Consider the following 24,926-nt stretch of genomic DNA (forward strand, 5'->3'; position numbering starts at 1 on the left):
TGGGCACTGGATCCAGCACATGGGGGATCCACAGAACCGTTCTTATTTCCCCCATGTGGTGACTGCTCTGAGATGTATGCTACATGCAGTACCCGCCCCAAATGAGCTGGAGTGGGCACCATATGCAGCTCATGTCTCAGACTAGCTAGAGCAGGCACTGGATTCAGTATGTAGGAGGGGAAGTACTAAATAAGCACATAGTAGGCTGCACTACTGTGCATTAGTGTGATCACATGCTTTTTCGTAACAGTTAATGCACAGTAGATTGATACTACTACGCACTAGCATAATGGCATGTTTTTTGCCACAATTCTGTAATGCGCAGTTGATCAGTCTACTGCTCATTAAGAGTCTCATGTAGACATACCCATTCTGTTCAGGATAAAACTATACAAAACATTACAATACTCATCATGCTACAAAAGCTATTACGAACAGACCATCATTAGGTCTTCCAAAGGGATCTGAGACAAACTTTTTTTGTGGAAAAGCAGTCTATTTAGAAAGGCTTAATGTGATGATGAATTCCCCTTGAGGTGCCCTTTGATTCCTCAGAAATGAGAGGGCCCTGTCTCTATCACACTGATGATTAGATGAGCTTTGATATCAAGCATTGCAAGACACTTTAGATTAATCTGCAGTGAGAATGACCTGTATGAGTATCACCAAAACTAATAACTACAAGAGATATAAATCTGCTAGAACTCTTGAAGATGCACGCTGCCTTTTTTAGCCTGTTTCCATCTCCCAGGTGTAATGCAACTCTTCTGTCGATGACTACTCTGGAATGTAAGACTGTCTAAGGTTATAAATGAAATTTCTGTCAAAAAGAGAGGGCCTAAGCCACCCACACTATTAGCTTAGACTGAAAAGGAGACATATTTCTACTTTTAATGAAAGAGAAGTTGTAGGGCTCTACAGAAACTACAATGATACCCACTTCAGCTGCACAGCAAAGCTCTATATCATAAGCAAGGAAACCTGATCTCTAAACACATGAAGAAAACTTGGGCCCAATTCTGCAAGATACTAAGTGTCTTCAACTGTTACAATTTGTAGTTTTTGGTGTTCAACAAGGTTCAGCTCCTAACCTCGGCTAAGTTTGAATGCGTCAAAATCCAAACTTTGGTTTCTGCCCGGTATAAAGATAGGGGCCTATACTAAACACATGGGGTTATTGGGGTCTATCTAGAATATAGCCATGTCAAATCATACAATATCCTCAGCTGATTTAAGGGAAATAAACTGATAAGTATGGGTTAATACAGGAAAGCTAGTTTTTCTTATTAATGAGTGACAATCTTAATGAAAGTGTTAGTAGATGTTTCAATATAACAACATATTATTTTACAGAAGGCAGAATAGAACCATTTCTGCACCAAATAACGTGTAATGTCATGCTAGTTACACTGCTGATTAATTAACATCACTTTTGTTGGTTATTGACCTTGTTTCTCACGTGTTGACACATTTCTTTCCTCACCTACAAAACAAATCAGATCTATCTAAATCAAAGACAAATACAGTTAATGAGTTCCCAAGATAACTTTTCAGATCAAAATTGAGTATACACTGCAAAATCTATGCAAAGATAAGGGAAGAAATATTTCCTCTTAGGTAGTATCATTTCCTCCATTATAAGTCTACTGACTTCTACATGAGGACTTTGAACCATAATTTGGAAGGCTATCAAAGAACGGTCAGGCAGAAGACAGGGGGTGGCACTTTACAGACATACTTGTTCAGAGAGACTACAGCCTACTTCATCAGTTGCTATAATGTGTCAGTCATCAGCTGTCTTCATTTGCTCTCAACACAGAAGGTGCAAACTTTTCTCCCCCTTGTTTGGCCCAAATAGAGAACATTTGGGCCAAACCCTACTGAAGTCAAACTGAGGTTGATCTCTTGATTTCAAGGGGAGCAAACCTGGGCCTGCATGTAGAGTATATCAGAGTTCTTGGATTTCCTATACCCTTTAAACAAAACACAATTTATTTTAAAATTTGATGAAGCAAGCAACATTTCTAATGCTGATTACATACACACTTGAGCTAAACAAGAAAATAACTGAAAACACATCAGATCCATGGAACTTAAGTCTATGCCTAAACCCGTGACATCTTCAAAGAAAGATGGTAAATGAGCATCACTACGTATAACAGTTAACAGTGGTGCTGTGCTGTGGAACTTAATCTGGGTGTCAGTCATGTAGGTGATGAGGATGCCTCCCCTCTCTGTCCCTCCGAGTCCCAAAATGATGGTGCTGCCTATCTTCATCCCTGAGTCAGACATATAGGCAAAAACTCCTGTGCCCAGCATTTCTTACTGGCTAGCTTTTAAGTGTCTCCCCAGTTAACACCCAGGTGCTCTGGATCATACTGTGAAGGTTCTTATGTCTTCCCACTCACAAGGAAGGGATACTAGATGCCTAACCCTGTCCACCTGGATCAGAATCCTGGGGCAGGGGGCCTACATTGCAATTACTAAGTAGAAGACCTTACAAGACTGATCTGGATCTGGCCTTATGTGTGCATGTGCAGGCATATGCCTTTGAGAACAGTCTGCAACATATTCTTTTATCATATTTCTTGTGTTAAGGAGAGGAAGAGGGGCACATGGGTATCTCAAACTCTGACTCATCACAAAGGAAAAATAACTGAAAACACCTTGCCTATCAATACAATGATATGCTGCTGATGAGATAAAACCAATTTTCTCTAGGTTTATCTGCAGAGGATGAAATATAGGGGGAAAATACCTAGGAACAAAAACAGAGTTACAAGTGTTAGCTTCTAAAGCACAAAGAATTGGAGGGCCAGAAACAAAAAGGGAGCTTGGACAGGAACGACAGAAGACCCCATGCTGTGAAAAGAAACTTGAGATGGAAAAGTAAAAGGGACCTGGAACCATGACCAGATCTCAAAGAGGACTCAAGTTCTGAGGAAACTTATGTAGGGAATTACACAGAGATATTCTCTGTTTTGCATGGGTCTGTATACCTCTCAAGCCTTCTATAAATAAAGTGCAACTAGCTTAGAATGCCTTTTGACAAACCCTATGTCTAATCTGCTTCAACTATCATGTCATTGAAGGTATACAATATAGAGTGCCCACAAGAGAGCAACTCTGTAGAGGGTGAGATATTGGGATTACTGAGGGAGTCAGCACTAGTCCTGAGAGCCCAGACAAACTGGATTACTGGGTTCTATTTGCTGTAAGTGGAACAAGAGATTTAGTCAGATTTGCTGTAAGTGGAACAAGAGATTTAGTCAGAAGTCAGAGAAAGACATAATACCTGGCACCTGCTCAGATCCAACAGAGGTAAAAGCATATCTAGAATTTGGATACAAATACCAAAGTCTGGTGAGCATTCAGTAAGGGAGAACTTGGCCAGGTCTATGACATATTAACTGCAAAGCATGCAGAATACAAAGACACTGAAGGTGCTTTATCTTGCTGAAACAGGTAGTAAAAAGAGAGGGCTGTTCCATCCTTTGTACTCTCAAGTATAGAGATACAAGAGCATCATTGGCATGGGTGTGGCCAGAACAGACAAAAGAATCTGATTTACTAAGCAGTGGACAAACACACACCAGAAAATTAATCTCTGTGGCAATCACTGAAGAAGTAAGGGACATTCTGGTTGGGATTTTCATATTAATTTTAATAAAAATTAATTTGCAATCTGAACTTCTTAAGCAGTTCAATGATCCTTAGGCTCAACTGAATTGGAGGGCAACTGATTAGAACTGATAATTAAACTGCAGTACTTATTGCCACATGATACCACTTTAAAGGGTTCAAAGAAGGATTATACCTGTATATGCCTCATAAGAACATCTACAGTTACTCTGGATAAGATAAAATGTATAGGAATTATAAACCCTGCTAGTATGGGGAAAAAAACTAGCCAATGACTGATAAGAAGGAAGAGGAAGTTTCCCCTAAAGATAGCTATTCTACCACTCTCCACTGAGAGCAATTCAAAGTGTAGTTTGAGAATCCCAGCTCAGGATCTGTTTTACTTCTCTGTAGGTGTGTCTACAGAAGATACTTTACTGCGCAGTAGAGCTAATTACTGAACAGTAAGTATCCTCATCTACACATGCAGACACTTACTGTGCAGTAATCAGCTCTAATTGCAAGTGAATTTGCTACCTGCAAATGCAAGGTACTCAACATTACTTACTGCACTGTAGCACACGTGTAGATGCCTGACCAGGAACAAAAGGCTTCGTGATCAGCTGGGCAGCAGGGGGCGAGAGATTGTTCCCTGCCCCCGAGAGCTGCCTGCTGCTAGGGCGGGCTCCGCCACTAGAACCTGGGTAGAGACAATGTCTCCCTGTGCCAGCAGAAGGGAGATCCCAGCCCTTGCTCTGTGGTCCCAGGACCCATCCTGGAAAATCCTTATCTCCCAGCCCAAGCCTTGCTGTTGTGGGGCCAGTGCTGGGAGATTCTTCTCTCCCAGCACCATTTCCATGACTGCAGAGTTGGCCCTGGGAGATAAGGAGCTCCAAGCCCAAGTCCTGCAACCACAGGACTCAGGCTGGGTGATAAGGATTTCCCAGCCCAGGTCCCACAGCTGTGGAGCAGGGACTGGGAGCTCCCTGCTGCTGGGACAGGGGAGCATTATCCCCACCTGGGCTCTGGTGGTAGAGCCCACCCCAGCAGCAGACAGCTCCCAGAGGCAGGGAGCAATGCTCCAGCCCCAACCAGGAAACAGCTGTCTCCTGGCCGCTAGGATAGCACCTAGGGGGAACCTAGAGCTCCCCCTGGCTGCTGCAGGCACCCATTGCAGGGTCACAGGGAAGAGGAGCAGTCTGCTGCTAGGAGCAGCAAATCTTCTTCCATGTCCCTGCATGAGTAGACATGTGCCCAGGAAAGTTTACTCTTGAATAGTTTGCTTGAGAGTAAACTGGTCCTGGATTATTTGCACATATAGACACACCCTGTAAGTATGACGCTGAGGTGATCAAGATCAGCTGAGGTGCCCAAGCCATCACAGCTTTCCTTTACATGTCATGGTAAAGTTGGAGTAATGTTGTAGCCATGATAGTCCAGGAAATATGTGAAAAGGCAAGGATTTCTGTGGGTAATATTTTTTATTAGACCAACTATATGACTGGGATAGACTCGGACAATCTTCCAAATGAAGCACATTCTTCTTCAGGTTTTCTTCAGTGAGTTGAAGAATGATCTGCATTCAAAAGCTTGTCCAAGACTATCCTAACTATGCAGTTGGTCCAATAAAACATATCACCCACAAAAATCTTTTTCTTTATATGGACATTTTTGGTGAGCAACCCCATGTATTGGGATTTGCTCCTCCCAGAATTGGACTATGTTCACTTTGCAAGACCTGTTGTATCTATTTCCCCAAGCTCGGAGAGTATAATATGAATTTGTTGCAATATAGGAAATGAAACTCATGTCAGGTAAATATTGCTGTCCATGTAAGTAGAAGAAGGGTTAGGGACATACTTGATCTGTACATCTGACAGTTACCATTGTAACTATTTCCATCACCATAACTATGTTCAGATGAATGCCTAAGAGAAAAACCTAATCTGACAAACATTTTGTTCATGACTTTCATCATATCATTTTGGGCTCTTTTGTGGCCAACATGGCCTGGGAAACATGATGTTGATATTCTTTTGCTTTTAGTATGGTAGCATCTAGAGAAGCCGAGTGCACTAAAAAAAATGTAAACTATCATGAAAGATGATTATGTCTAATCTGTGCTGTAGATGCGGTGGGATGATTCTGCCTGGGATGTTTAAACTTTGAGACCAGACTCAAAGTAAGGTGTCAGTTACAGTTGAGTTTATAAAAAAAAAAAAAATATTTAATTTACTACTAACTAAGATCATATTCAATGATTACCAGTCAGTGAAGAAACTGGATTAAAATACAAACAACAATAATTGCCCAAAAATTTTAAGGGGAAGAAATGTCTACTAATGTAAAGTCTGGCCAGCTTTCTTTTTCCATGCAAGTCAGAATATTTAAATTCATGAATAATGTACATATTTCTTTTTATGATGTCTCATTGCTTTTCACAGTATAAAAATGTAACTATTAGGCAAATATAATTTTTTAAAAATGGTCTCTTGTCAAACAGGCATTGTTTTCTGTTTCTCTTGTTGTTAATGTAATTGACAAAATACTTAATACTACTGATTACGCCTTTTCTTGTAAACCACTTGTTTTATGGGCATAAACAGCTGTGTTTATGCCTCTCTGAATTTCTGATTTCATTATGAAGTTGTAACCATGCTGTGAAAGAGCAATCGGCAGAGTCCTAGACACTCAGCTTACCAGCTGGCAAAACAAGTTCTTTGAGAATAAAGGTACAGTTCCACCAACTTTGGTACATTTCTAATAGAGCTAAGGGTTTCTATGGTTTGTTTTTTGTCTAAAATGGACAAGGTTAAAAGTTATTCTGGCGTTCTGGGTGCTGGCGTTCCTGCTACACACACACACACACACACACACACACACACACACGAGATGCCTTAATTAGAGCACCTGCAGAGTCATATGTATTCAGCATCCCACACTTCAAAATGGCAGTGAAGCTTGTTCAATGAGCTTGAACTAAAGCTCTTTAACTGAAGTGCCTCCAGTGCCATTTTGAAGTGCAGGGAGGCTGAATACATGTGACGCAGAGGTTACTGAAGTGTGCTAATTAGCACATTCCAGCAGACTCAATTAATTGAGACTGGATTAACATTCCAGAATAGGTGCTCTTACCACCAAGCTGCTGGAATGCACCTTTCACAATCCCTTTTACCACAGATCACAGAATCATAGAAAATTAGAGTTGGAAGGGACCTCAGTAGATAATCTAGTCCAGGGATTTTTAACCAGGGGTACCCATACCCCTGGGGGTACTTTGAAAGGCCCCAAGGGGTAAGCGGCAGTGGCGTGGAGAAGCTGGTGGCACTTCAAGCTTCGCTGCCATGCAGGGGCCCCTCCCCCTGCTCGCTGATTGGCCCCCGAGGGACCCTCTTCCCCCACTCATTGACCAGCTGCTGGGGGTCCCCCCCCTCCCCTGCTCATCGACCAGGGAACTCCCCACTTCTCAACCAGTCACCAGGGGTATCCCAACCAAAACAAGCTGAAAACACCTGATCTAGTCCAACGCCCTTCAAAGAAGGAGCACTCCCAACTAAATCATCCCAGCCAAGGATCTGTCTACCCAGGAGTTATAAACCTCTAAGGATGGAGGTTCCACAACCTCTCTGGGTAGCCTGTTCCTGTGCTTTATTATACTTCTGGTGAGAAAGTTTTTCCTAGTAGCTAACCTGAACTCCCTTGCTGCAATTTGAGACCATTGCTTCTTGTTCTGTTATCTGCTATCTGCCAATACTGAGAAGTCTAGCTCCATTTTCTTTGCAACCACTCTTCAAGTAACTGAAGGCTGTTATTAAATCCCCTCTCAGTCTTCTCTTCTCTAGACTAAATAAGCCCAGTTCTTTCAGCCTTTCCTCTGAAATCATGTGCCCCAGCTCCCTCACCATTTTTGTTGCCCTCCACTGGACTCTCTCCAATTTGTCCACATCCTTTCTGTAATGGAGGGCCCAAAACTGGATACTGGACTCCAGATGTGGCCTCACCAGTGCTGAATAGAGAGGAAGAATCACTTCCCTCGATCTGCTGGCAACACTCATACTAATTCAGCCCAGTATGCTGTTAGCCTTTTTCACAACAAGGGCACACTGCTGGTTCATATTTAGTCTATTGTCCACTGTAACTCCCAGGTCCTTTTCTGTAGAGCTGCTACTTAGTCAGTCAGTTCCCAGCCTGTATCAGTACACGGGACTGTTCCATCCTAAGTGGAGGACTTAGTACTTAACTTCACAAGATTTCTTTTTGGTCCAATACTCCAATTTGTCAGAAACTCCTGAAACAAAATCCTGGCAGAGAGCTGTATATAATTTATGCCCACGTCACAAACAAGAAACGAAACTTAAGACTGGTCAGGGTGAAAGGGGATAGCCCTGCCAAAAATCCCTGCAATTGGTCAAGAAACAAGCGTAAGCCCCTCATCATAACCTCATACGTAACAGGCAGAAAACCTAACCCACTACCTTGTAACCTGATAGCAACCTGAGAACACAAAGAACTGCTGCTTGCCAGAAAATTAAAGATTCCACATAACGGTTCATCATTGGGTATCTCCGTCAGACACCTCTGTCTATAAATAGTTTAGCAGTTTCCGCCCAAGGCGGAGAAACCCGGAGAAATCTCTGAGGAGAGACCTGAGTCCATCACCAGAGTAGCTTGACGGCCTGATCATCCGTCAGTCACTCCCCGTCATTGTTAATTTTGACGTAGTAAAGCCCTGCACGCTCGATAGTCCGTTCTCGGCGCGCTTCGTTGGTCGTCGCTTGATATCGTAACCCGACCTTGTTCGCTCAACTGTAATCAATGCAACTGCAACGGAACAAAGGCTCAGCCTGCGTCGCACGTCACTATCTGGGCAACGTAAGTAAACAATCTCCTGTAACCAATACGCGTCTGCGCCTGGTTAATTTCACCCCATCCATCGCTACCCACCTGTCAGGTGAAAATGTTACTGCTCCAGTGCGTGTGTGTGTGTGGGGGGGGGGGGGGGACGGGCGGGTCAGAAAGCAACTGCCGGCCGGCTGCTCTGATTCCCGACACTAGCTTGTGGCCATTATTTCTTGTAACCCCCGGGGGCGCCTTGGTGAATAAAACCTCACCAATTCCCTTCTGTGCCCCCGTGATGAACTTATAGGCAGGTGATATATGATGATGATATAGAACAAAACTGGCCCTAGGACCGACTCCTGGAGCACTCCACTTGATACCAACTACCAATTAGACATGGAGCCATTGATTCTTACCCTTTGAGTCTGATGATCCAGCCAGGCTTCTATCCACCTTACAGTCCATTCACCTAACCCATGCTTCCTTAGCTTGCTTGTGAGAATGTTGTAAGAAACCGCATCAAAAGCCTTACTAAAGTCAAGGTATTTCACATCCACTGCTGTCTCCACAGCCACTGAACCAGTCATCTCGTCATAGAAGGCAATCAGGTTGGTCAGGCATAACTTGCCCTTGGTGAATTCAAGCTGACTGTTCCTAATCACCTTCTCCACCAAGTGATTAGATACAGATTCCTTGAGGAACTGCTTCATGATTTTTCCAAGGACTGAAGTGAGGCTGACCAGTCTGTAGTTCCCCAGATCCTCTTTCTTCCTTTTCTTCAAGATGAGCACTTTATTTGCCCTTTTCCAATCACTGGGAACCTGTCCTGATCACAAGTTTTCAAAGGTATTGGCCAGCAGTTCTGCAATCGTATCAGCCAACTCCCTCAGCACCTCAGATGTACTGCATCTGGCTCTATGGACTTATATGTCCAGTTTTTCTCAATAGTCCCTAACCTGTTCTTTTGCTGCTGTCAGCTGACCACCTCCTTCCCAAACTGTGGTGCCACATGCAGTAGTCTAGGACCTGACCTTGCTGGTGAAGACTGAGGTAAAAAAAGGCATTAAGTACTTAAGCCTTTTCCGCATCATCTATCACTAGGTTGCCTCCCCTATTCAGTAAGGGTGTGACACTTTCCCTGATCTTCCTTGTGATGCTGACATACTTGTAGAAACCCTTCTTTTTACCCTTCATGTCCTTTGCTAGCTGCAACTCCAGTTGCACATTGGCCTTCTTGATTTCATCCCTGCATGTCCAAACAATACTTTTATACTCCTCCCTAGTCATTTGTCCAAGTTTCCACTTCTTGTAAGCTTCCTTTTTGTGTTTTAACTCATTGAAGAGTTTCCTGCTAAGCCAACCTGGCCCTCTGCTATACTTGCTAGTCTTCCTGCACATCAGAAGGGTTCATTCCTACCCCCTCAAAAGGTTTCTTGAAAGCACAACCAATTTTCCTGGATTCCTTTCCCTCTCAGACTGGCCTCCCAGGAATTCCTGCCCACAAGGTCCCTGAGTGAGTCAAAGTCTGCTTTTCTGAATTCCAGAGTCCTTTCTCTGCTGCTCTCCTTCCTCCTTTCCTTCAGATCTTGAACTCAATCATCTCACTGTGTTGCACTGTGAGCATGTTTACATATGATGCTACATTACCACAGCAATGTACTACGGTGATGTAGCATCCACAGGCATCTACATGTGACCAGCAGCTACTTCACCATAGTGAGGCACTCCCCTGGTATAGCCCAGCTGCTAAAAATAACCATGCACCATGCTTACAGCGCAGTACAGGCTGTTACTGCACTGTAATTTAGTACTTCGAAAAGGAAGTACTAAATTATGGTGCAGTAACAACGTCGCCATAGCAACACACGTAGATATGCCCTGTCTGTGTGAATGGTAGCGCTCACTAAGCTAGGAAGGTAGGAAAAATGAGAAAGTGATTCTATAGGCCAGTGTGTATAGGACTCATCTGGGATATAGGAGAATCATGTTCAAATCTCCACTTTAATAACTACTGCATTATTTATGCAGAGTGGAACTGCTTCAGCCGGAGATATTAAGACTTATTCTACCACACTTAATACTTTGGTGGTTAGAATACTTTCCTGGGTGTGAGAGATTTAAACCCTACCCCAGGCAAAGTCAAAATCTGAAACAGGTCTCTCACTTAAACTGTTCACTCCCCACGCCTCCCTCTCCAAGAAGCTAACTTTATACACCTAACTCTTGATGAGAGTTCACAGAGGAAAATCCCAAGCACAAATAAGTGACTCCCTCTGCTTGGAGTTAGCTGCCTGACTACCTTTAAGGAGTGGGCCTTAAACCCTTACCCTTTCCTCAGCATTTCCCATTGACTATTTCTGATTATTACCTGCTCAGCTTCCTGGCTTTTGTGAACCCCATTCTTAAGCACCCGACTCTCCTCCTGCATTGAGCTGGGCTCCTGGGGGCCTAAATAAGGGCCAAGGATTCCACTGGGAGAGAGAGCATGTAAAAAGCATGCATTGCAATAGCTAGGTCCCGTTGTAGATGTAGTCTACAGCTTTGCTTCTATACCTTCTGTAGTATTTTTTTTTTTTTTTAACAGAGAAGACTATCTGAGTTGGAGGTAGGAAGGGAAAGACTTCTCTGTATTGCTATTTTGTAAATACATAGAAAGTAAATTGGTATAAGCTGCACATCTGGGAGCTACTGAATTATATTCAAAATAGCAGTAACCCAGTAGACAGATTTCATGTGACATATATTGTAATTATCAGAGGGACCTTTTCATTTATTTTAGCTCATTACAGAACTAATTCCCCTCCACCAGGTACATATACACAAGGTATATCAGAGTTGACTTCTATGCATCTAGGCAGGTGGGGGACAGTGACCTAAGGACTTGAGAGGATGAGGTTTTTGCCCAGAAAATTTCATGAAAAGCTGGTGTTTTCCATGTAACTGGAATGACCAAATAATCAAACACCCAATAGTTTCATTTTGGAAACTCTCCCATAAAATATACAGGCACAAGAAGACTTCCATACACACAGAACAGATTAAAATTTTAAAAAACAAAACAAAAAACATCTTATACAGTTAGCACTCAGCCAAGTTTGAGAAAGGGAAAAAAACAACTGCATTTCTGTCCCATGGAAAATGGGTTTAATTAAGTAGGAAAGACAGCATAGCCACTGTTTGCCGCGATACTTATAAAGAAACCTTACTTTTTGACTTTGTTCTTGCTGGCTTCATATTTATTTGGCTTTGGGTTCTTCTTGCTAGAGAAATTAAATAAAAAGTGCTGTAGATAATTTTCATCCATTTATTATTAACTCAGTATATTTTAATATTAAAACTGCAAGGAAGCAATGTTCTACCTGAAGTGTCATGTTGAACTTTACTACTTAGTTTCACTCTTACAGTGGAAAGCAAAGGAAAAAGTTGAAGCGGAAGCCTAAGTTTATGAATTCCAATATCTCGCCTTTAGTAAAATGAGCCTTTTTATTTTCTCTTCCATCTAGGAAGAGCACAGACCAACTGCAGATGCTTTCTCACTCTGATGAAGGGTGTTTGTATTTGAAAGCTTACAAAGAATTTTTCCAACTATTTTAGTTGGTCTAATAAAAGATATCAGATTTTCCTTAAGAGCTTTGTCTGCCTATATCCACAGCTACAACCTATACCTCTTTTTCTTTTTGCTTTTTTAAAATTAACCTTTTTTCTTTAAAAGTATCTGTAATAAGAGAGATATGTGGTTTTGTGCATGGCATATGAAAACGTGGTGACTGAAAACGTGGCCAGGACACAGAGTACAGGTAAAAGAGGTACACCACAGTAGCATAACTGAGGGGGTGGTGACCTGAGCAGCAGCCGTGGGTGCCACTTTTTTGAGATGGAGGAGGCGGTACAAAAATAGTCATCATCCAGCAGGACTGCCCTGCTACACTTCTGGTACTCCCTGCTCAGACTGAATGTTTAAGAGTAACAAAACACAGAGGTCCCATCAGTGAAGACAAGCAATTACTGCTCCATAAATCTGAAGTCATCTCCTGAGGAGTGTTCAAACAGCTTGCAGTTTTGATTCAGGTGGAGCTGGAGAAGTTCCTACAGACTACTCTAAGAAATAAGCCTGTAACTCGACCCAGCAGAAGGTGAAATTGGTTTGGGTGATTCCTGGATGGCTTTTTGGGCAGGAGGCAGTAAAGGAGGAAGCAAAATAATAATATACACTCGCCTCTTACCATACAATCAGCCCTTCCTCTGCCAGAGAGGGCAATTACTCTCCTCTAAATCTCCAAAATAACATTTGAAAAAAACTTGGTCCTAGCCTCATTCCAAAGGTTATATCCCAACTTGTTCTTTAATCCTGTTCTCTTCTACACCATATTCTCTCTGCTAATTCCAGCACATTCTCAAGAACCCTGCTTCCCTAATGTACTACAATGGTTTTGGTCCCTACAAAACACTAAGCCCTAACAAATTGCTCCCATAGATCAACTCAACCAAGCCAGAACAATAGAAATATTAATCCAAGAATGCCTAAATGATTAATTAAGTGATAGAAAAAAGTAGGTGAATGGTTAGAACTTATTGGACTCCAGTATTTTCTTCATTCAGGATACCAGAAACCAAAGGTGTAGAAACACTGATTCTTCACAGGGCTTTCTTGTAAATCTGAAGGAACACTGACAGCAGAAAATCAGTGTTCTTTTACTTCTGGAATAGGAAATGGTACTAATAAGGTCAAATACATAATTGAGAAGGCTGCTTATATACTAGAGCCAGAATTTCACTGGGGAAGGAAGTCTAAAATTTCAGTAGCTTAACACTTGCTTTGAAACTCTGCTAAGAGAAACTAAAAAAAAAAGATATTCTGAAGCTGCCCAAGATATGCAACTAAGTCATGATGCTTTTCAGTTCCCCAGTAACTGCTCAATCTGATACAGCACAGTATTAATACTGTTTCCAAATGTTTAAACCCTGCTGAGCTAGGTAAAAGCTTCTTGAGGAATTCCAATGAATCTATCTCCTCTTTTCAGCTTGTGTTGGTTCTTTCAAGCCTCCTTTAACTTCCCTTTTATTTTCTTCTCTCTCAGTCCTCTCTCTCCATCTGCATTCTTCCATCTATTTTGTACTTATCCCTCTATCTAAAACAAGATTTATATCACTTTTTGGTCTTCTCAATAATTGATGTTGTACAATACTTTGACTAGGGAAAGGCTATAAATACGTACCATTATTCTCTCAGGAAAACAATTATTTAAAAGACACTCACATCTGCTGGAACTTAACTTTCAAAGGTGAAGATCTTAAAACCAAAATTTGAGTCCCTGACTTTATTTAAAATGTTGATATAAACACTCTCCCCCTGCCATCCTTTAGTCATATATTATCCATTTAGATAGGTGCTTTTAGTGTTCATATTCCTAGTTTAAAAGTGATCTTCCAAGACAGGATCAAAACTCACGTTATATTTAACATAAGAAGGGCTGGTGTTTTATGTCCTATGGCTCAATAGGACAATGTACTCAACAGCTGTGGATTGTGGATCTTCTGTGATGCTTCAAGACCATGACACTGAAGCCCATCTTTTGTACTCCCACTGGCTACATTCCTACCTAGTCTTTTTGCAGTATGATAAAGCCACATAGGGAGGAAGGATTTATTCGTAATCAAGACAGTAGTAGCCTTTGGGCACGTCTACATGTGCAAATGCTCTGGGGTGGGTTTAGTGTAGAATAATTTATTCTACAGCACACCCAGCCTGGGCAGGAATCTACATGTGTGGGGAAGTGGGAGCAGATTTGCTGCTCATGGGAGCAGTGTGCTCCTGCCCCAACTGGCCCTGCACCAGCCAGAGGGAACTCTAGGCTCCCCCTGCGTGCTAGCCCAAGGGCTGGCAGGGAGCATAGGGACAGGAGACAGCTGTCTCATGGCAGGCACTGAGAGATTGCTCCCTGCCCCTCGGACAACATTCCCCTGCCCTGGCAGGGAGCTAAGAGATCATCTCCCAGCCCCAGCTCTGCAACTGCATGAAGATGGTGACACTTACTGCGCAGTAATTTTGTGCCTGTATCACAGGGCAGAATTTATTTCAAGAGCCAGTTTATTTAGTGTACAAAGAAATGGGCAGAAGCAAGAGATCAGAATTATATTCTTGCTTCTGTAGTGTGACCTTGGGCAAGTCAGAGCAATTCTGCCTCATTTTCCCATCTACAAACTTTGACTGATGAAACCAGCGGTTTTTTTGTAAAGCACTTGAGATCTTTGCATAAGATCTCTGGAACAGATCCTATTCCACTTATTGGGTACCTGTGAGGACCACCTTGCTTAAGTCCCTGAAAAATCAGTAATATGTCTACTTTTGTAACATACCATCATCTTCACCTCAAGACCAAAATCACACAAAACAGCAATCAGAAGTAGGCTCTATACACCTTTGTGCTAATTATTTTTCAGAAATGGCTAATTGGTGGAATAGGTTCTTATAAAAAAGGAAAGTAGCAATACAATTAAGCTTCAGTTATCTCTAAAGGCATTTAACCTCACTTCATATTCACAAACAAGGGATTATTACCATGCAAGGACAATGGATTTTGATGCTGCTTCTGGTGTTGCTGCTTCTTCAGCTGCTGCCATATTTGGTCTTTTTTTCAAAGAGCTATGGGATTCCTGATTTTCTGACCATTCTGAAGCTGCCTTTGTGAGTCTTAGGATCCTCTCTGAGATCTTGCTATCTAGGGAATATATAGCCAGGTGCTAGATTCACTTTCACACCTCAATAATAGTTCAACAAGGGTGAAATACTAATCGTATTGTGTATTTTCTCATAGAATTCTGAATGCGTTCAACCGTTACACTAAACTAAGACATTTTTCCCATTGCTAGTTTCATAGTATTAATTAAAGTGCCAATCGCATTTATATGAATGTGTTTTCTAATCTAATCTAAATGTAAGCACAATGACACCTACTGGTGATGATTAGATTATTACACCAAAAGCTATGAAGTTTAGCTTGCCTTTCCCACTGCTCGAGGCAAGCACTGATGCATCAAAATCTTTAGCATATACTCCAGAGCTGAAACTGTAATCTAAAGAACCTGATATGCTAATTTTAAATCTTACCTCTTACAGGTCTTGCTAAAAAACTGAGACATTTTAATCTCATGAGCTGTATGTAAATCAAGGCAGGTCACATCCTAAATTTAGAATCTGAACCCAGAAAAGACCATTTACATATAGATCTTTTACTCTCCATGTACGAAATTCAGGTGCTGCCAGAATAGCATTTTCCAACATTACCTGACTATGACAAAGGGCTCTTCACTCTTCCAGCAATCTGGAAGAGGAACTAAAGGACAACTGAGCTGGAGGGCTGGGACCAGGATGGTGGATGTATGTTCATGCACACACACACTGGCTCCCAAGCACTTAGCATCAAAAGATCATTTTGTTTATACAAGTCAAAACCTTCATGCTGAGGAATTTTTTTTATAACATGGGGAATGAGAAGCCAACCACAGAATCATTTTCTTTCACCAAAAGAAACAATTAAAAAGAGCCATTTTTTAAAATTTACACTGAAATAACAATTTTTCCTTGTCCTCATCCTGCTAAAAAAAATTCTTGGGTATGGTTTAAGCATAAAACAAGTTATATTAACTTGGTAGCTGCAAAAAGGTAAGAGTCCTCACCAGTTCTATTCTGTATATAGGACCCCTACCCTTTCTGATCCCTCACTCTGAAAGGATTATGGTGCTTCGGTGAATTTAGATGTTTCTAGCAAGAAACAGAGCATGGGCTTTAAGGTGCTGAATAAAAATAAAAGGTAAAAATCAGTCATTTGTCTAGCATTTGCAGCTATGCTATCTGCAAAGTACTGCAGCTATCACCTTTTACTGATTACTCTTAAATTCAATCCACCTCTCTGCCCCCAAACTCCACATATTATAATTTTTTTCCTTTTTCACCTTCCCATTCCTTCCTCACCTCTCTCTAACCTATTAAAAACCTGAGAGGACAGGAACCAAGTGCTTTTCTGTTTTGTGTTCCATAAAAATCCCATAAACCTCTATAATTCCATCTAAATGCTCCATAAATAAAAATAAGAAAGCAGAATATTCAAAAGGAAGACGAAGGTAGGTATATTTTTAGCAAGTAAGAACATACGTAATTATTACCATCTGATTTTGCAGCCATACTATCCATTTCTTTCAGCGTCTTTGCATAAGATGTTCTCCTCAAAAAAGAAGTGTTGTCAGGATAAGTGGTCAAAGTGCCACAGTTGAATGACCCGAGTGTCCGGTGGCGAAATGATTCAATTTCCTTCCCTCTGCTTGATACTGTATTGGAAAAAATAGACTTTCTGAGAAGAATGGAATTATATCATTCGAAAATTTAGAAGAAAATGTTTTGTGGACTAAAACAGGTTTCTTGAAAAAAGGGCATGAGCTGCCTTATAAAATCCACAGTGAATTCAGAACAAAGACTTGAATTTAAGTATCTCTGAATGTACCATATATTGAAAAATATAACTTTCTCAATATTTTCCCTTAAACAAGCTGTATATGTAATGTGGTTTTATAATGGTGCCGGAGGACTTAAAGGTTATATTGCATAAAATACTGGCACTGGAAATAAAAATTATTTAACACAGCCTGCATTTAAAATAGTGATGGGGTGTCTTTTGGGGAAAGAAAGAGAGATGGGGTTTTATCTTCAAAGAGAGGAAGTTATTCTTTGGAAAATTCTCAGTATTGTGAGGCCTAAAGATCTTCATTACAACACAGTGTAAGGGGTGATAGGATATATGTTTGCCTGCAATAGCAAGGGACTAAACTGAATAACCCAGGAGACCCCTTCCAGTTCTGTGATTTTATCTTTTATCATTTGAACATGGTTTTCAATGCTCAGAGTGTAGACATACATTGAAAGAAAAAAATGACACTGAAAGTTGCATTCAATTGGCCCTTCCATCAGAATTTCATAATATCATGGTTAGGAATTGTAAGGTAGGTATATCAAATTCTAGCCTCTGACAGAACACCTCCAAGAACACCGAGAAAGGTGTCAAAGAAAAATATCAAAAAAAGCAAAAGAAAGAAAATAAACAAGCTCTATGATGTAACCCTATTACTACTGTCCCAGTATGACAACCTGGGAATGTCTACACATGCAATTAATGTGAAGCAATAAATTCTGGAGTTTATTGTTCCAGAGTTTATTGCTCCTGGGTGCACTCTTTTAACATGTACCTGGGAGTAATAAACTCTGGAGTTCACTGCCATTTGAATGTGCAACCAGGAGCACAGCATATTGAGCCAAGTCAGAGCAGCCCTGGTTGGCACAAAGGGGCCTGTGTGGTCAGCCTGCCAGACTGGGGCTGCTCCCCCCGTTCAACATTTTTTTTTGAAAAATATATTTCTCTATATATAAATAGTTATTAGAGGTGTGCAAAGCTTCAGTCGTCTATTCATTTCAGAGAAGATTTGCCCGATTCGGTGGCCAAATCATCGAATCCGAATCGAATCGGGAGACCCATATAAAGCTCTGAATCGATTTGAAACATCCAAATTGATTTGGAAAAGATTTGCAAAAAGATTCAGCGATTCGGAAAAGGTGGTCTTGTAGGGAAACAGAAACTGAGAAGCGGGGCTGGGGAGGGGAGGAAGGGAAAGACTGCTCTGATATTGACATCTGTAGCTGGCCAGTGACTGTGATCTTTCCCCAAGGTCCCTTCCAATCACAGTGCTCTGGGGGAGGAATGTAGAAACAGCATATAAGACTCTGTGTGAAGCCTTTCTGTCCCTTTTGTGAACTGCGTGTCTGGAAGCAACAGCATGTAAAAGGTACTGGCTACAGCGGCTGGCTTCCTAGTCAGCCTCTTAACTGTTTTGCTAGTCTCTCTATCTAATCTCTCTACCTAGGCTCTTCTATCTAGTAAACAAATAGAAGATATAGTAAGCACATAGAAGAAGATATAGAAAGCAGATAGGAGACTATAGCAAGCAGACAGAACAGGGGCAGGCAAAATACAGCCCATGGGCCAGATCTGTCCCGCCAGACCATTCTATCAGGCCTACCGAGCCCCTAAAAAATTTAGTAAATTCATATTTATTTATTTCTGGATGTGGGTCAAGATGACAGGAGCCAGGGGCAGTAGGACCCAAGGGGAGCCGGCAGGACCAAGCAGCCCAGCCCCACTATATCCCCAGCCATTTCCCTTCCTTCCTGCCCCCACACTGCTCCAACACCATGTGGCCCTGGGCTGCATGGGCCATGCCAGGATCAAGGCCAGGAGCAGGAGGGGTGTGTGTGTGTGTGTGTGTGTGTGTAGATAGGGGTAAAGGGTGTGTGCGCGTTTGTGTATGTTCATAGAGTGAGTCCCACATGCACACCCCATCATACACATGTGCCCACAACCCCCCTCGCACATGCAGATCCCGACCCCTTCACACCCCAGACAACCTCCTCCCCACACAGACCCCAACAAACCCAATACCCACCCACACCCCACATATCCACACATACTCACATGCTCCCTCACTCCACATCCCCACACCTATCCACCCCACAGACACACCCATGCCCTCCCCCAACCCCCCCGCACCACAAACCTATACCCATCCCCCATAGCATACAAAAGTAAGATTTCATTTTAAGCTATTGTGCAATCACCTCTGTGTACGCTACACAAACACATGTAAATCAGGACACAATATTTTTTTAAATTAAATTAATGAATGTTGTAGATGTTTTCTTTTAGAACATGATTTGGTATTTTTCTGGTTCTGAGATAACAAAACCTCTTGCTGAAAGGAGTACTTCCAGGGGTAAGGAGAGGGACTTCTGGTGGCAAAGGTCAGGGGTTGGGGGGCGGGACTTCCAGTCACGAAATGGTGACCAGGGGGTGGGGCACCTGTCAAGGGGCAGGGCTACCCATGCCCTTGACAGCTTGCCCAAACTCGGTAAGTGGCCCTCTGCCCTAAATAACTGCCCGCCCCCGAGACAGAAAATATAATAAGCAGACAGAAAAAGATATAGTAAACACACACATATATTAAATGCATACAAGATATATTACACACACACACAGATTTTCCAGCACAGCAAACATTATGAAGCGTGCTGGAAAGGCAGGTGCCAGGTCTTCTGGCAGGGGAGTGAGAGGGGCTAGAGGGGGTAGGGCGAGAGCTGCAAGTTCTGCCCCTGCCCCCCAACCAAACTTAGATGCACCCTCTTCCCTAGCAGCCATGAGGCTTCTGCTGTTAGTGGGAGCAAGGAGATGGAAGCAGTACCTGTCCTTGCATCTGCACTACCTCCACTAACACCTGAAATAGCCACCAGCACCAGCATGACAGTCTCCTCCACCCCGATTTCAGTTCCCAGTGTGAGCCTCCTAGTGCCAGAGAAGCTGGATCTGGAACCTGGGGAGCACAGTGCCATAGCCAAGGACATTCTGGGGAAGGAGGGGGAATCTGAGTTTGTGCTCCACACACTTCAAAGTTCCCCTACAGGCAGGTCTCCTTCTCTGGAAGGCATTTTGGAGGAGGTTGTGGTGGCAGGTGACTCAGTTTCCCCTGTTGTGCATCTACCTTTGGAGGAAGGGAATAAGGCAGGATCCCCACCCTCAACCCCGAAGCAGGGGGGTAGTGTAGTGTGGGATCATTTTGAGGTGGCAGATGATCCCAAGTATGCTACCTGCCAGCACTGTCGAAGGCAGATCAGCCAGGGCAAGGACGTGAAACGCTTCACCACCATGGCGATCCTACTGCATCTCAGGAGGTAGCACCCCCTTGCCCTTGCTCTTCCTCAGCCTGGCACCAGTCGGGGTGTGCCCAAAGGGAAGTCCCCTCTCTCGCTCCAAAGCCCCCACCCCTATGAAACAGAAGCAGGCCATTCTGGACCGATGGGGAAAAGCCGCAGACAAAGCAGGGTGCATTGCAAGGGCAAGCAAGGTCACCCAGAGCATTGGGGAAATGCTTGCTCTGGTTGGTCAGCCCTTCTCCTTAGTTGAGTGGCCAGGGTTCAGGCAGCTCATGGTACTCATGACCCCATCATACCAAGTGCCCCTCACCTTTAGCAGGATGGTGGTACCCTCCCTGTATGAGGCATGCAGGGAGTACTTGAGGGAGGAGCTGCACAAGGCAGGGTCGCAGGTAGCATTGCACTTCACCTCAGACATCTGGAGCAGTTGGGGTGGAGATCATGCCTGTCTCTCCCTCACAGGGCACTGGTGCAATCAGTCAGGCCATTGGTGGGCTCTCCTTCAAGCAGAAGTGATGGATGAGTCCCACATGGCAAGGGAGATCATGGTGGCCATGAACCACATGGTACAGGAGTGGCTCATTGGGCAGGGCGAGCTCACCCACAGATTCGTGGTCATTGACAACGGGGCCAATACGGTCACAGCGATCCGTGATGCCAACTTTGCTGGAATCCGCTGTGTGGCACACAAGTTCCACCTCATAGTCAGGGATACCTTGAATGGGGACAGGGATGCCGGTGATGGTGCCATCAATACCAGCCAGCTCATTTCAAGATGCAGGAAGCTGGCGGGATAGTTCCACCAGACCATCAAGCGGGGAAGGATGCTGCGGGACAAAAAGGCAGAGCTGAGCATCCTGCAGCACTAAATCATGCAGGATGTGGAGACTTGGTGGAACTCCACATACTTGATGCTTGAAAGGCTGATCAAGCAACAGAAGGCCATCCATGAGATGACCTTGCTCAGGGAGACTGGGATCAGCGGGCCTTTTAACAAAACAGAGTGGGATACCATCTCCCAGATCTTGGTGGTCCTCAGGCCATTCCTCGAGGCCACCAAGACCCTCAGCGCTGACAATGCCCTCCTTAGCCAGGTGATCCCCATAGTGAGGAGCTTGAGAACCAAAGAAGTTCCAAGAGATCAATGTCTTTGGATGAGGCAAGCCACTGTCACCAGAGGTGCAGGTGCTGGTGAAGTGGCTGAAGGAGGGCATGAAAAAAAATGGCTGGATCCATCGCGGTCCAGTACGTTCCAAGTGCTGGGAGCCATGTGCGACCCAAGGGTGAAGGAGAGTGTGTGCGCCAGCAAAACCCTTGATCACTGGACGGAGGTGCTGGTGAACAGAGTTAGGGAGACAGAAGGGCAGAGGCAGGGGAACGTGGAAGAGGGGGATCCACTTTCCCGGGCCAGCACTCCCAGCACCAGCCGGTCTCCTCCATGACAGCTGCTGACAATTCGAGTCAAGGGCATGGCTTCAATGGTGGGGTCCAGAGGCACCAGACCCCAACCTCGGCCAGGTAGCGCAGAGGTTTCGGTGGCTACCTATCTTGCCGAGGACGTGGAGCCGCTGCAATGCAACCCCTTGACCTACTGGGCAAGCCACAGCCAGATGTGGCACGATCTGGCCATAGTTGTCCGGGAACACCTGTCCTGTCTACTGGCCAGTGTTCCAAGCAAGAGGATGTTCACCACTGCTGGGGATGTTGTGACACCCCACCGCATCTGCTTGGATCCTGGTTTGGTGGAGCAGCTGATGTTCCTCAAGGTGAACCTCCTGCTGCTGGGGTTCCCCAAGATCCAACTGTAGATGGAGTGAGTGCCACCCTCCTCACTCTGTCTGAACCCATTTCCCCTTTTAAAAATAAAAAAAAAACAAACATTTAATGCCCCGCTCTCAGAGCTGGAGGCAGCACTCACTGTATCACCAGCCAGCAAGGGAAGAACATCTCCCTGCTGAGTTCCCTTGCCAGGTTGAACTTGGAGGTATGGACTGGGGCTACAGGGAAGGAGGAGGCCCAATGTCCTGGGTATAACCTAAAACTGCACCCTGCCAGGGCCAGGAGGCCTGGTGGAACCGCCGGTGGCACAGCAGCCCCCAAGAAATGCCAGGACTGCAAGCCCCCCTGGTGAAAGGCGAGTAGGAGACGCCTTACAACCTCCAGCCACAACTCGCACCACACCACATGCACCAGTCCTGGCTAGGGAAAGCCCAGACCTTTGTAAGATCTTTGAGAGGCCTGAGGCTTGCTGGTTGCAGTGGAGTTGTGAGGCTTCAGGTGAGCTTAGCTGCCTGGGATGCCATCTGCGAGGCATGGACCACAGGGTTAGGAGAGGTATGGAACTGCAGAACAGATGCAACACGAGAGGTCTACTGCCTGCCCGGAGCAAAGATTCGGGATGTGACGGGAATAATCCAGGCCAGGATTAAGCCCACCAATTACTACCCCATGGTACTAGTCCACGTGGGTACTAATGATGCGGCCAGGAGAAGCCGCGATCACCTGATGACGGACTACCATGCTCTGGGCGGTGTGCTGAGGGAGATTGGTGCACAGGTGGCATTCTCTTCTGTCCTACCAGTGAGCGGACGTGGAAGACGGCACGATAACTGCATTAGAGAGACCAATTGGCGGCTTCGGCAATGGTGTCTCAAGGCAGGCTTCGGCTTCCTGGACAACGACCCGCACATCACGATGAGGGACATGCTCAGTTGGGATGGGCTTCACCTGTCCCCCAAAGGTAAGCATGTATTCTCTTCTAGGTTGGCGGATCTCCTCCGGTGGGCTTTAAACTAGGCTCGTCGGGGGGAGGGGAAGATGAGGGCGGGGAAAGCCATGGACCACCAAACCATGTGGCACCCACAAGGACAACCCAGCCTGAAGGAAAACATCGGGAACCTGCAATACATGGGGCAGCCAGCAGTACAGCACAGGTAAGCAATAAGCAGGTAAGCAATAAGAGGACCTTTGGGAATCAGAGCTGGGGGGCAAAAAAGGCACCAGTCACAGGGCTCAAGTGCCTGTATACTAATGCTAGGAGCATGGGGAACAAGCAGGATGAACTAGCACTCCTGCTTGCAGAAAACACCTACGACTTAGTAGGGCTAGCTGAAACCTGGTGGGATTCTTCCCACAACTGGGCGGTACATATTGAGGGTTATAGACTGTACAGAAAGGACAGGGTGGGGAAGAAAGGAGGAGGGGTTGCGCTCTATGTCAATGAGCAATATACTTCGACCCTCATCAAGATGGAATCGAAGGAGGAGAAAGTAGAAGGATTGTGGGTGAAGTTACATGGGGGGCAAGGAGAAAGGGATTTGGTGGTAGGGGTCTGCTACAGACCCCCACACAAAGGGGAAGAAATAGATTCGGGGCTCCTGAGGCAGCTCTCAGAGACCATAAAAACTAAGGAAGTGGTAGTCATGGGGGACCTAAACTGCCCAGACATCTGCTGGGAGACACAAACAGCAAGGTCCCATCGTTCGCTCACGTTCCTATCCTGCGTACAGGACCTCTACCTGACGCAGGAGGTACACGGTCCCACTAGGGGGAATGCCTTACTGGACCTGGTATTGGCAACGGGGGATGATATGGTAGGGGACCTACAGACTGGTAGTCACCTGAGGCACAGCGATCACCAAATAACAGAATTCACCATAAGACGTCGAGTGGGAAAGGTAACTAGTAGGGTGAAAGTGCTAGACTTTAGGAAAGCTGATTTCAATGAACTCAGGCGATTAGTCAAGGACACACTGCAGAGTAGGAGTTTTGAAGAGATGGGAGCCCAGGAAGGGTGGCTGTGCCTTAAGGAAATGATCCTTTGGGAACAGAGGGAGGCAATCCCGATGCGAGGAAAAAGAGGGAAAGGGGTCAGGAGGCTTCCTTGGCTGACCAGAGAAATCCAGGACAGCCTGCGGACTAAAAGGGGAGCATATAAAAAGTGGAAATGGAGAGATTACCAAAGAGGAGTATACCTCCTCTGCTCGCATTTGTAGGGAGGCAGTTAGACGGGCCAAAGCTACCATGGAACTGAGGATGGCATCCCAAGTAAAGGATAACAAAAAATTGTTTTTTAGATATATAGGGAGTAAAAGGAAGGCCCAGGGAGGAATAGGACCCCTACTAAATGGGCAGAAGCAATTCGTGACAGACAGGGGGGACAAGGCTGAACTCCTCAACGAGTACTTTGCCTCAGTGTTCCTAAGAGAGGGGCAGGACAAGGCTCTCACTGGGATTGTAGAGAGGCAGCAGCAAGGCACCAGACTGCCATGCGTAGACCCTGAGATGGTGCAGAGTCACTTGGAAGAACTGGATGCCTTTAAGTCGGCAGGCCCGGATGAGCTCCATCTGAGGGTACTGAAGGCACTGGCTGACGTCACTGCATAGCCACTGGCGGTAATATTTGAACACTCGTGACACATGGGTCAGGTCCCGAAGGACTGGAAAAGGGCCAATGTGGTCCCCATTTTCAAGAAGGGGAGGAAGGAGGACCCAGGCAACTATAGGCCAGTCAGTCTCACCTCCATCCTTGGCAAAGTCTTCGAAAAAATTATCAAGGCTCACATTTGCGAGAGCCCGGCAGGACAAATTATGCTGAGGGGAAACCAGCCCGGGTTCATAGCAGGTAGATCACGCCTGACTAATCTACTCTCTTTTTATGACCCGGTTACAAAACGCCTGGATGCAGGAGTAGGGGTTGATGTTGTATACTTAGACT

At 44.6% G+C, this 24,926-nt stretch overlaps 1 protein-coding gene across 5 annotated transcripts in view; it reads right to left on the bottom strand.

Annotated features, from left to right (window-relative positions):
• Nucleotides 1-24,926, bottom strand: part of LOC102571303 (uncharacterized) — a 133,563-nt gene that overhangs the window by 66,021 nt on the left and 42,616 nt on the right. For 4 of the 5 annotated variants that reach the window (XM_019492383.2, XM_019492372.2, XM_019492366.2 and 1 more), the window contains exons 9-10: nucleotides 16,624-16,785; nucleotides 11,667-11,720 (exon numbers count right to left, since the gene is read on the bottom strand). In XM_019492383.2, coding sequence (XP_019347928.1) covers nucleotides 11,667-11,720; nucleotides 16,624-16,785 — 216 coding nt within the window. The remainder of the gene's footprint in view (nucleotides 1-11,666; nucleotides 11,721-16,623; nucleotides 16,786-24,926) is intronic. The other variant, XM_019492391.2, reaches the window with a different exon arrangement.

Source organism: Alligator mississippiensis, chromosome 4 (genome assembly GCF_030867095.1).
Source record: "Alligator mississippiensis isolate rAllMis1 chromosome 4, rAllMis1, whole genome shotgun sequence".
Lineage (NCBI taxonomy): Eukaryota > Metazoa > Chordata > Crocodylia > Alligatoridae > Alligator > Alligator mississippiensis.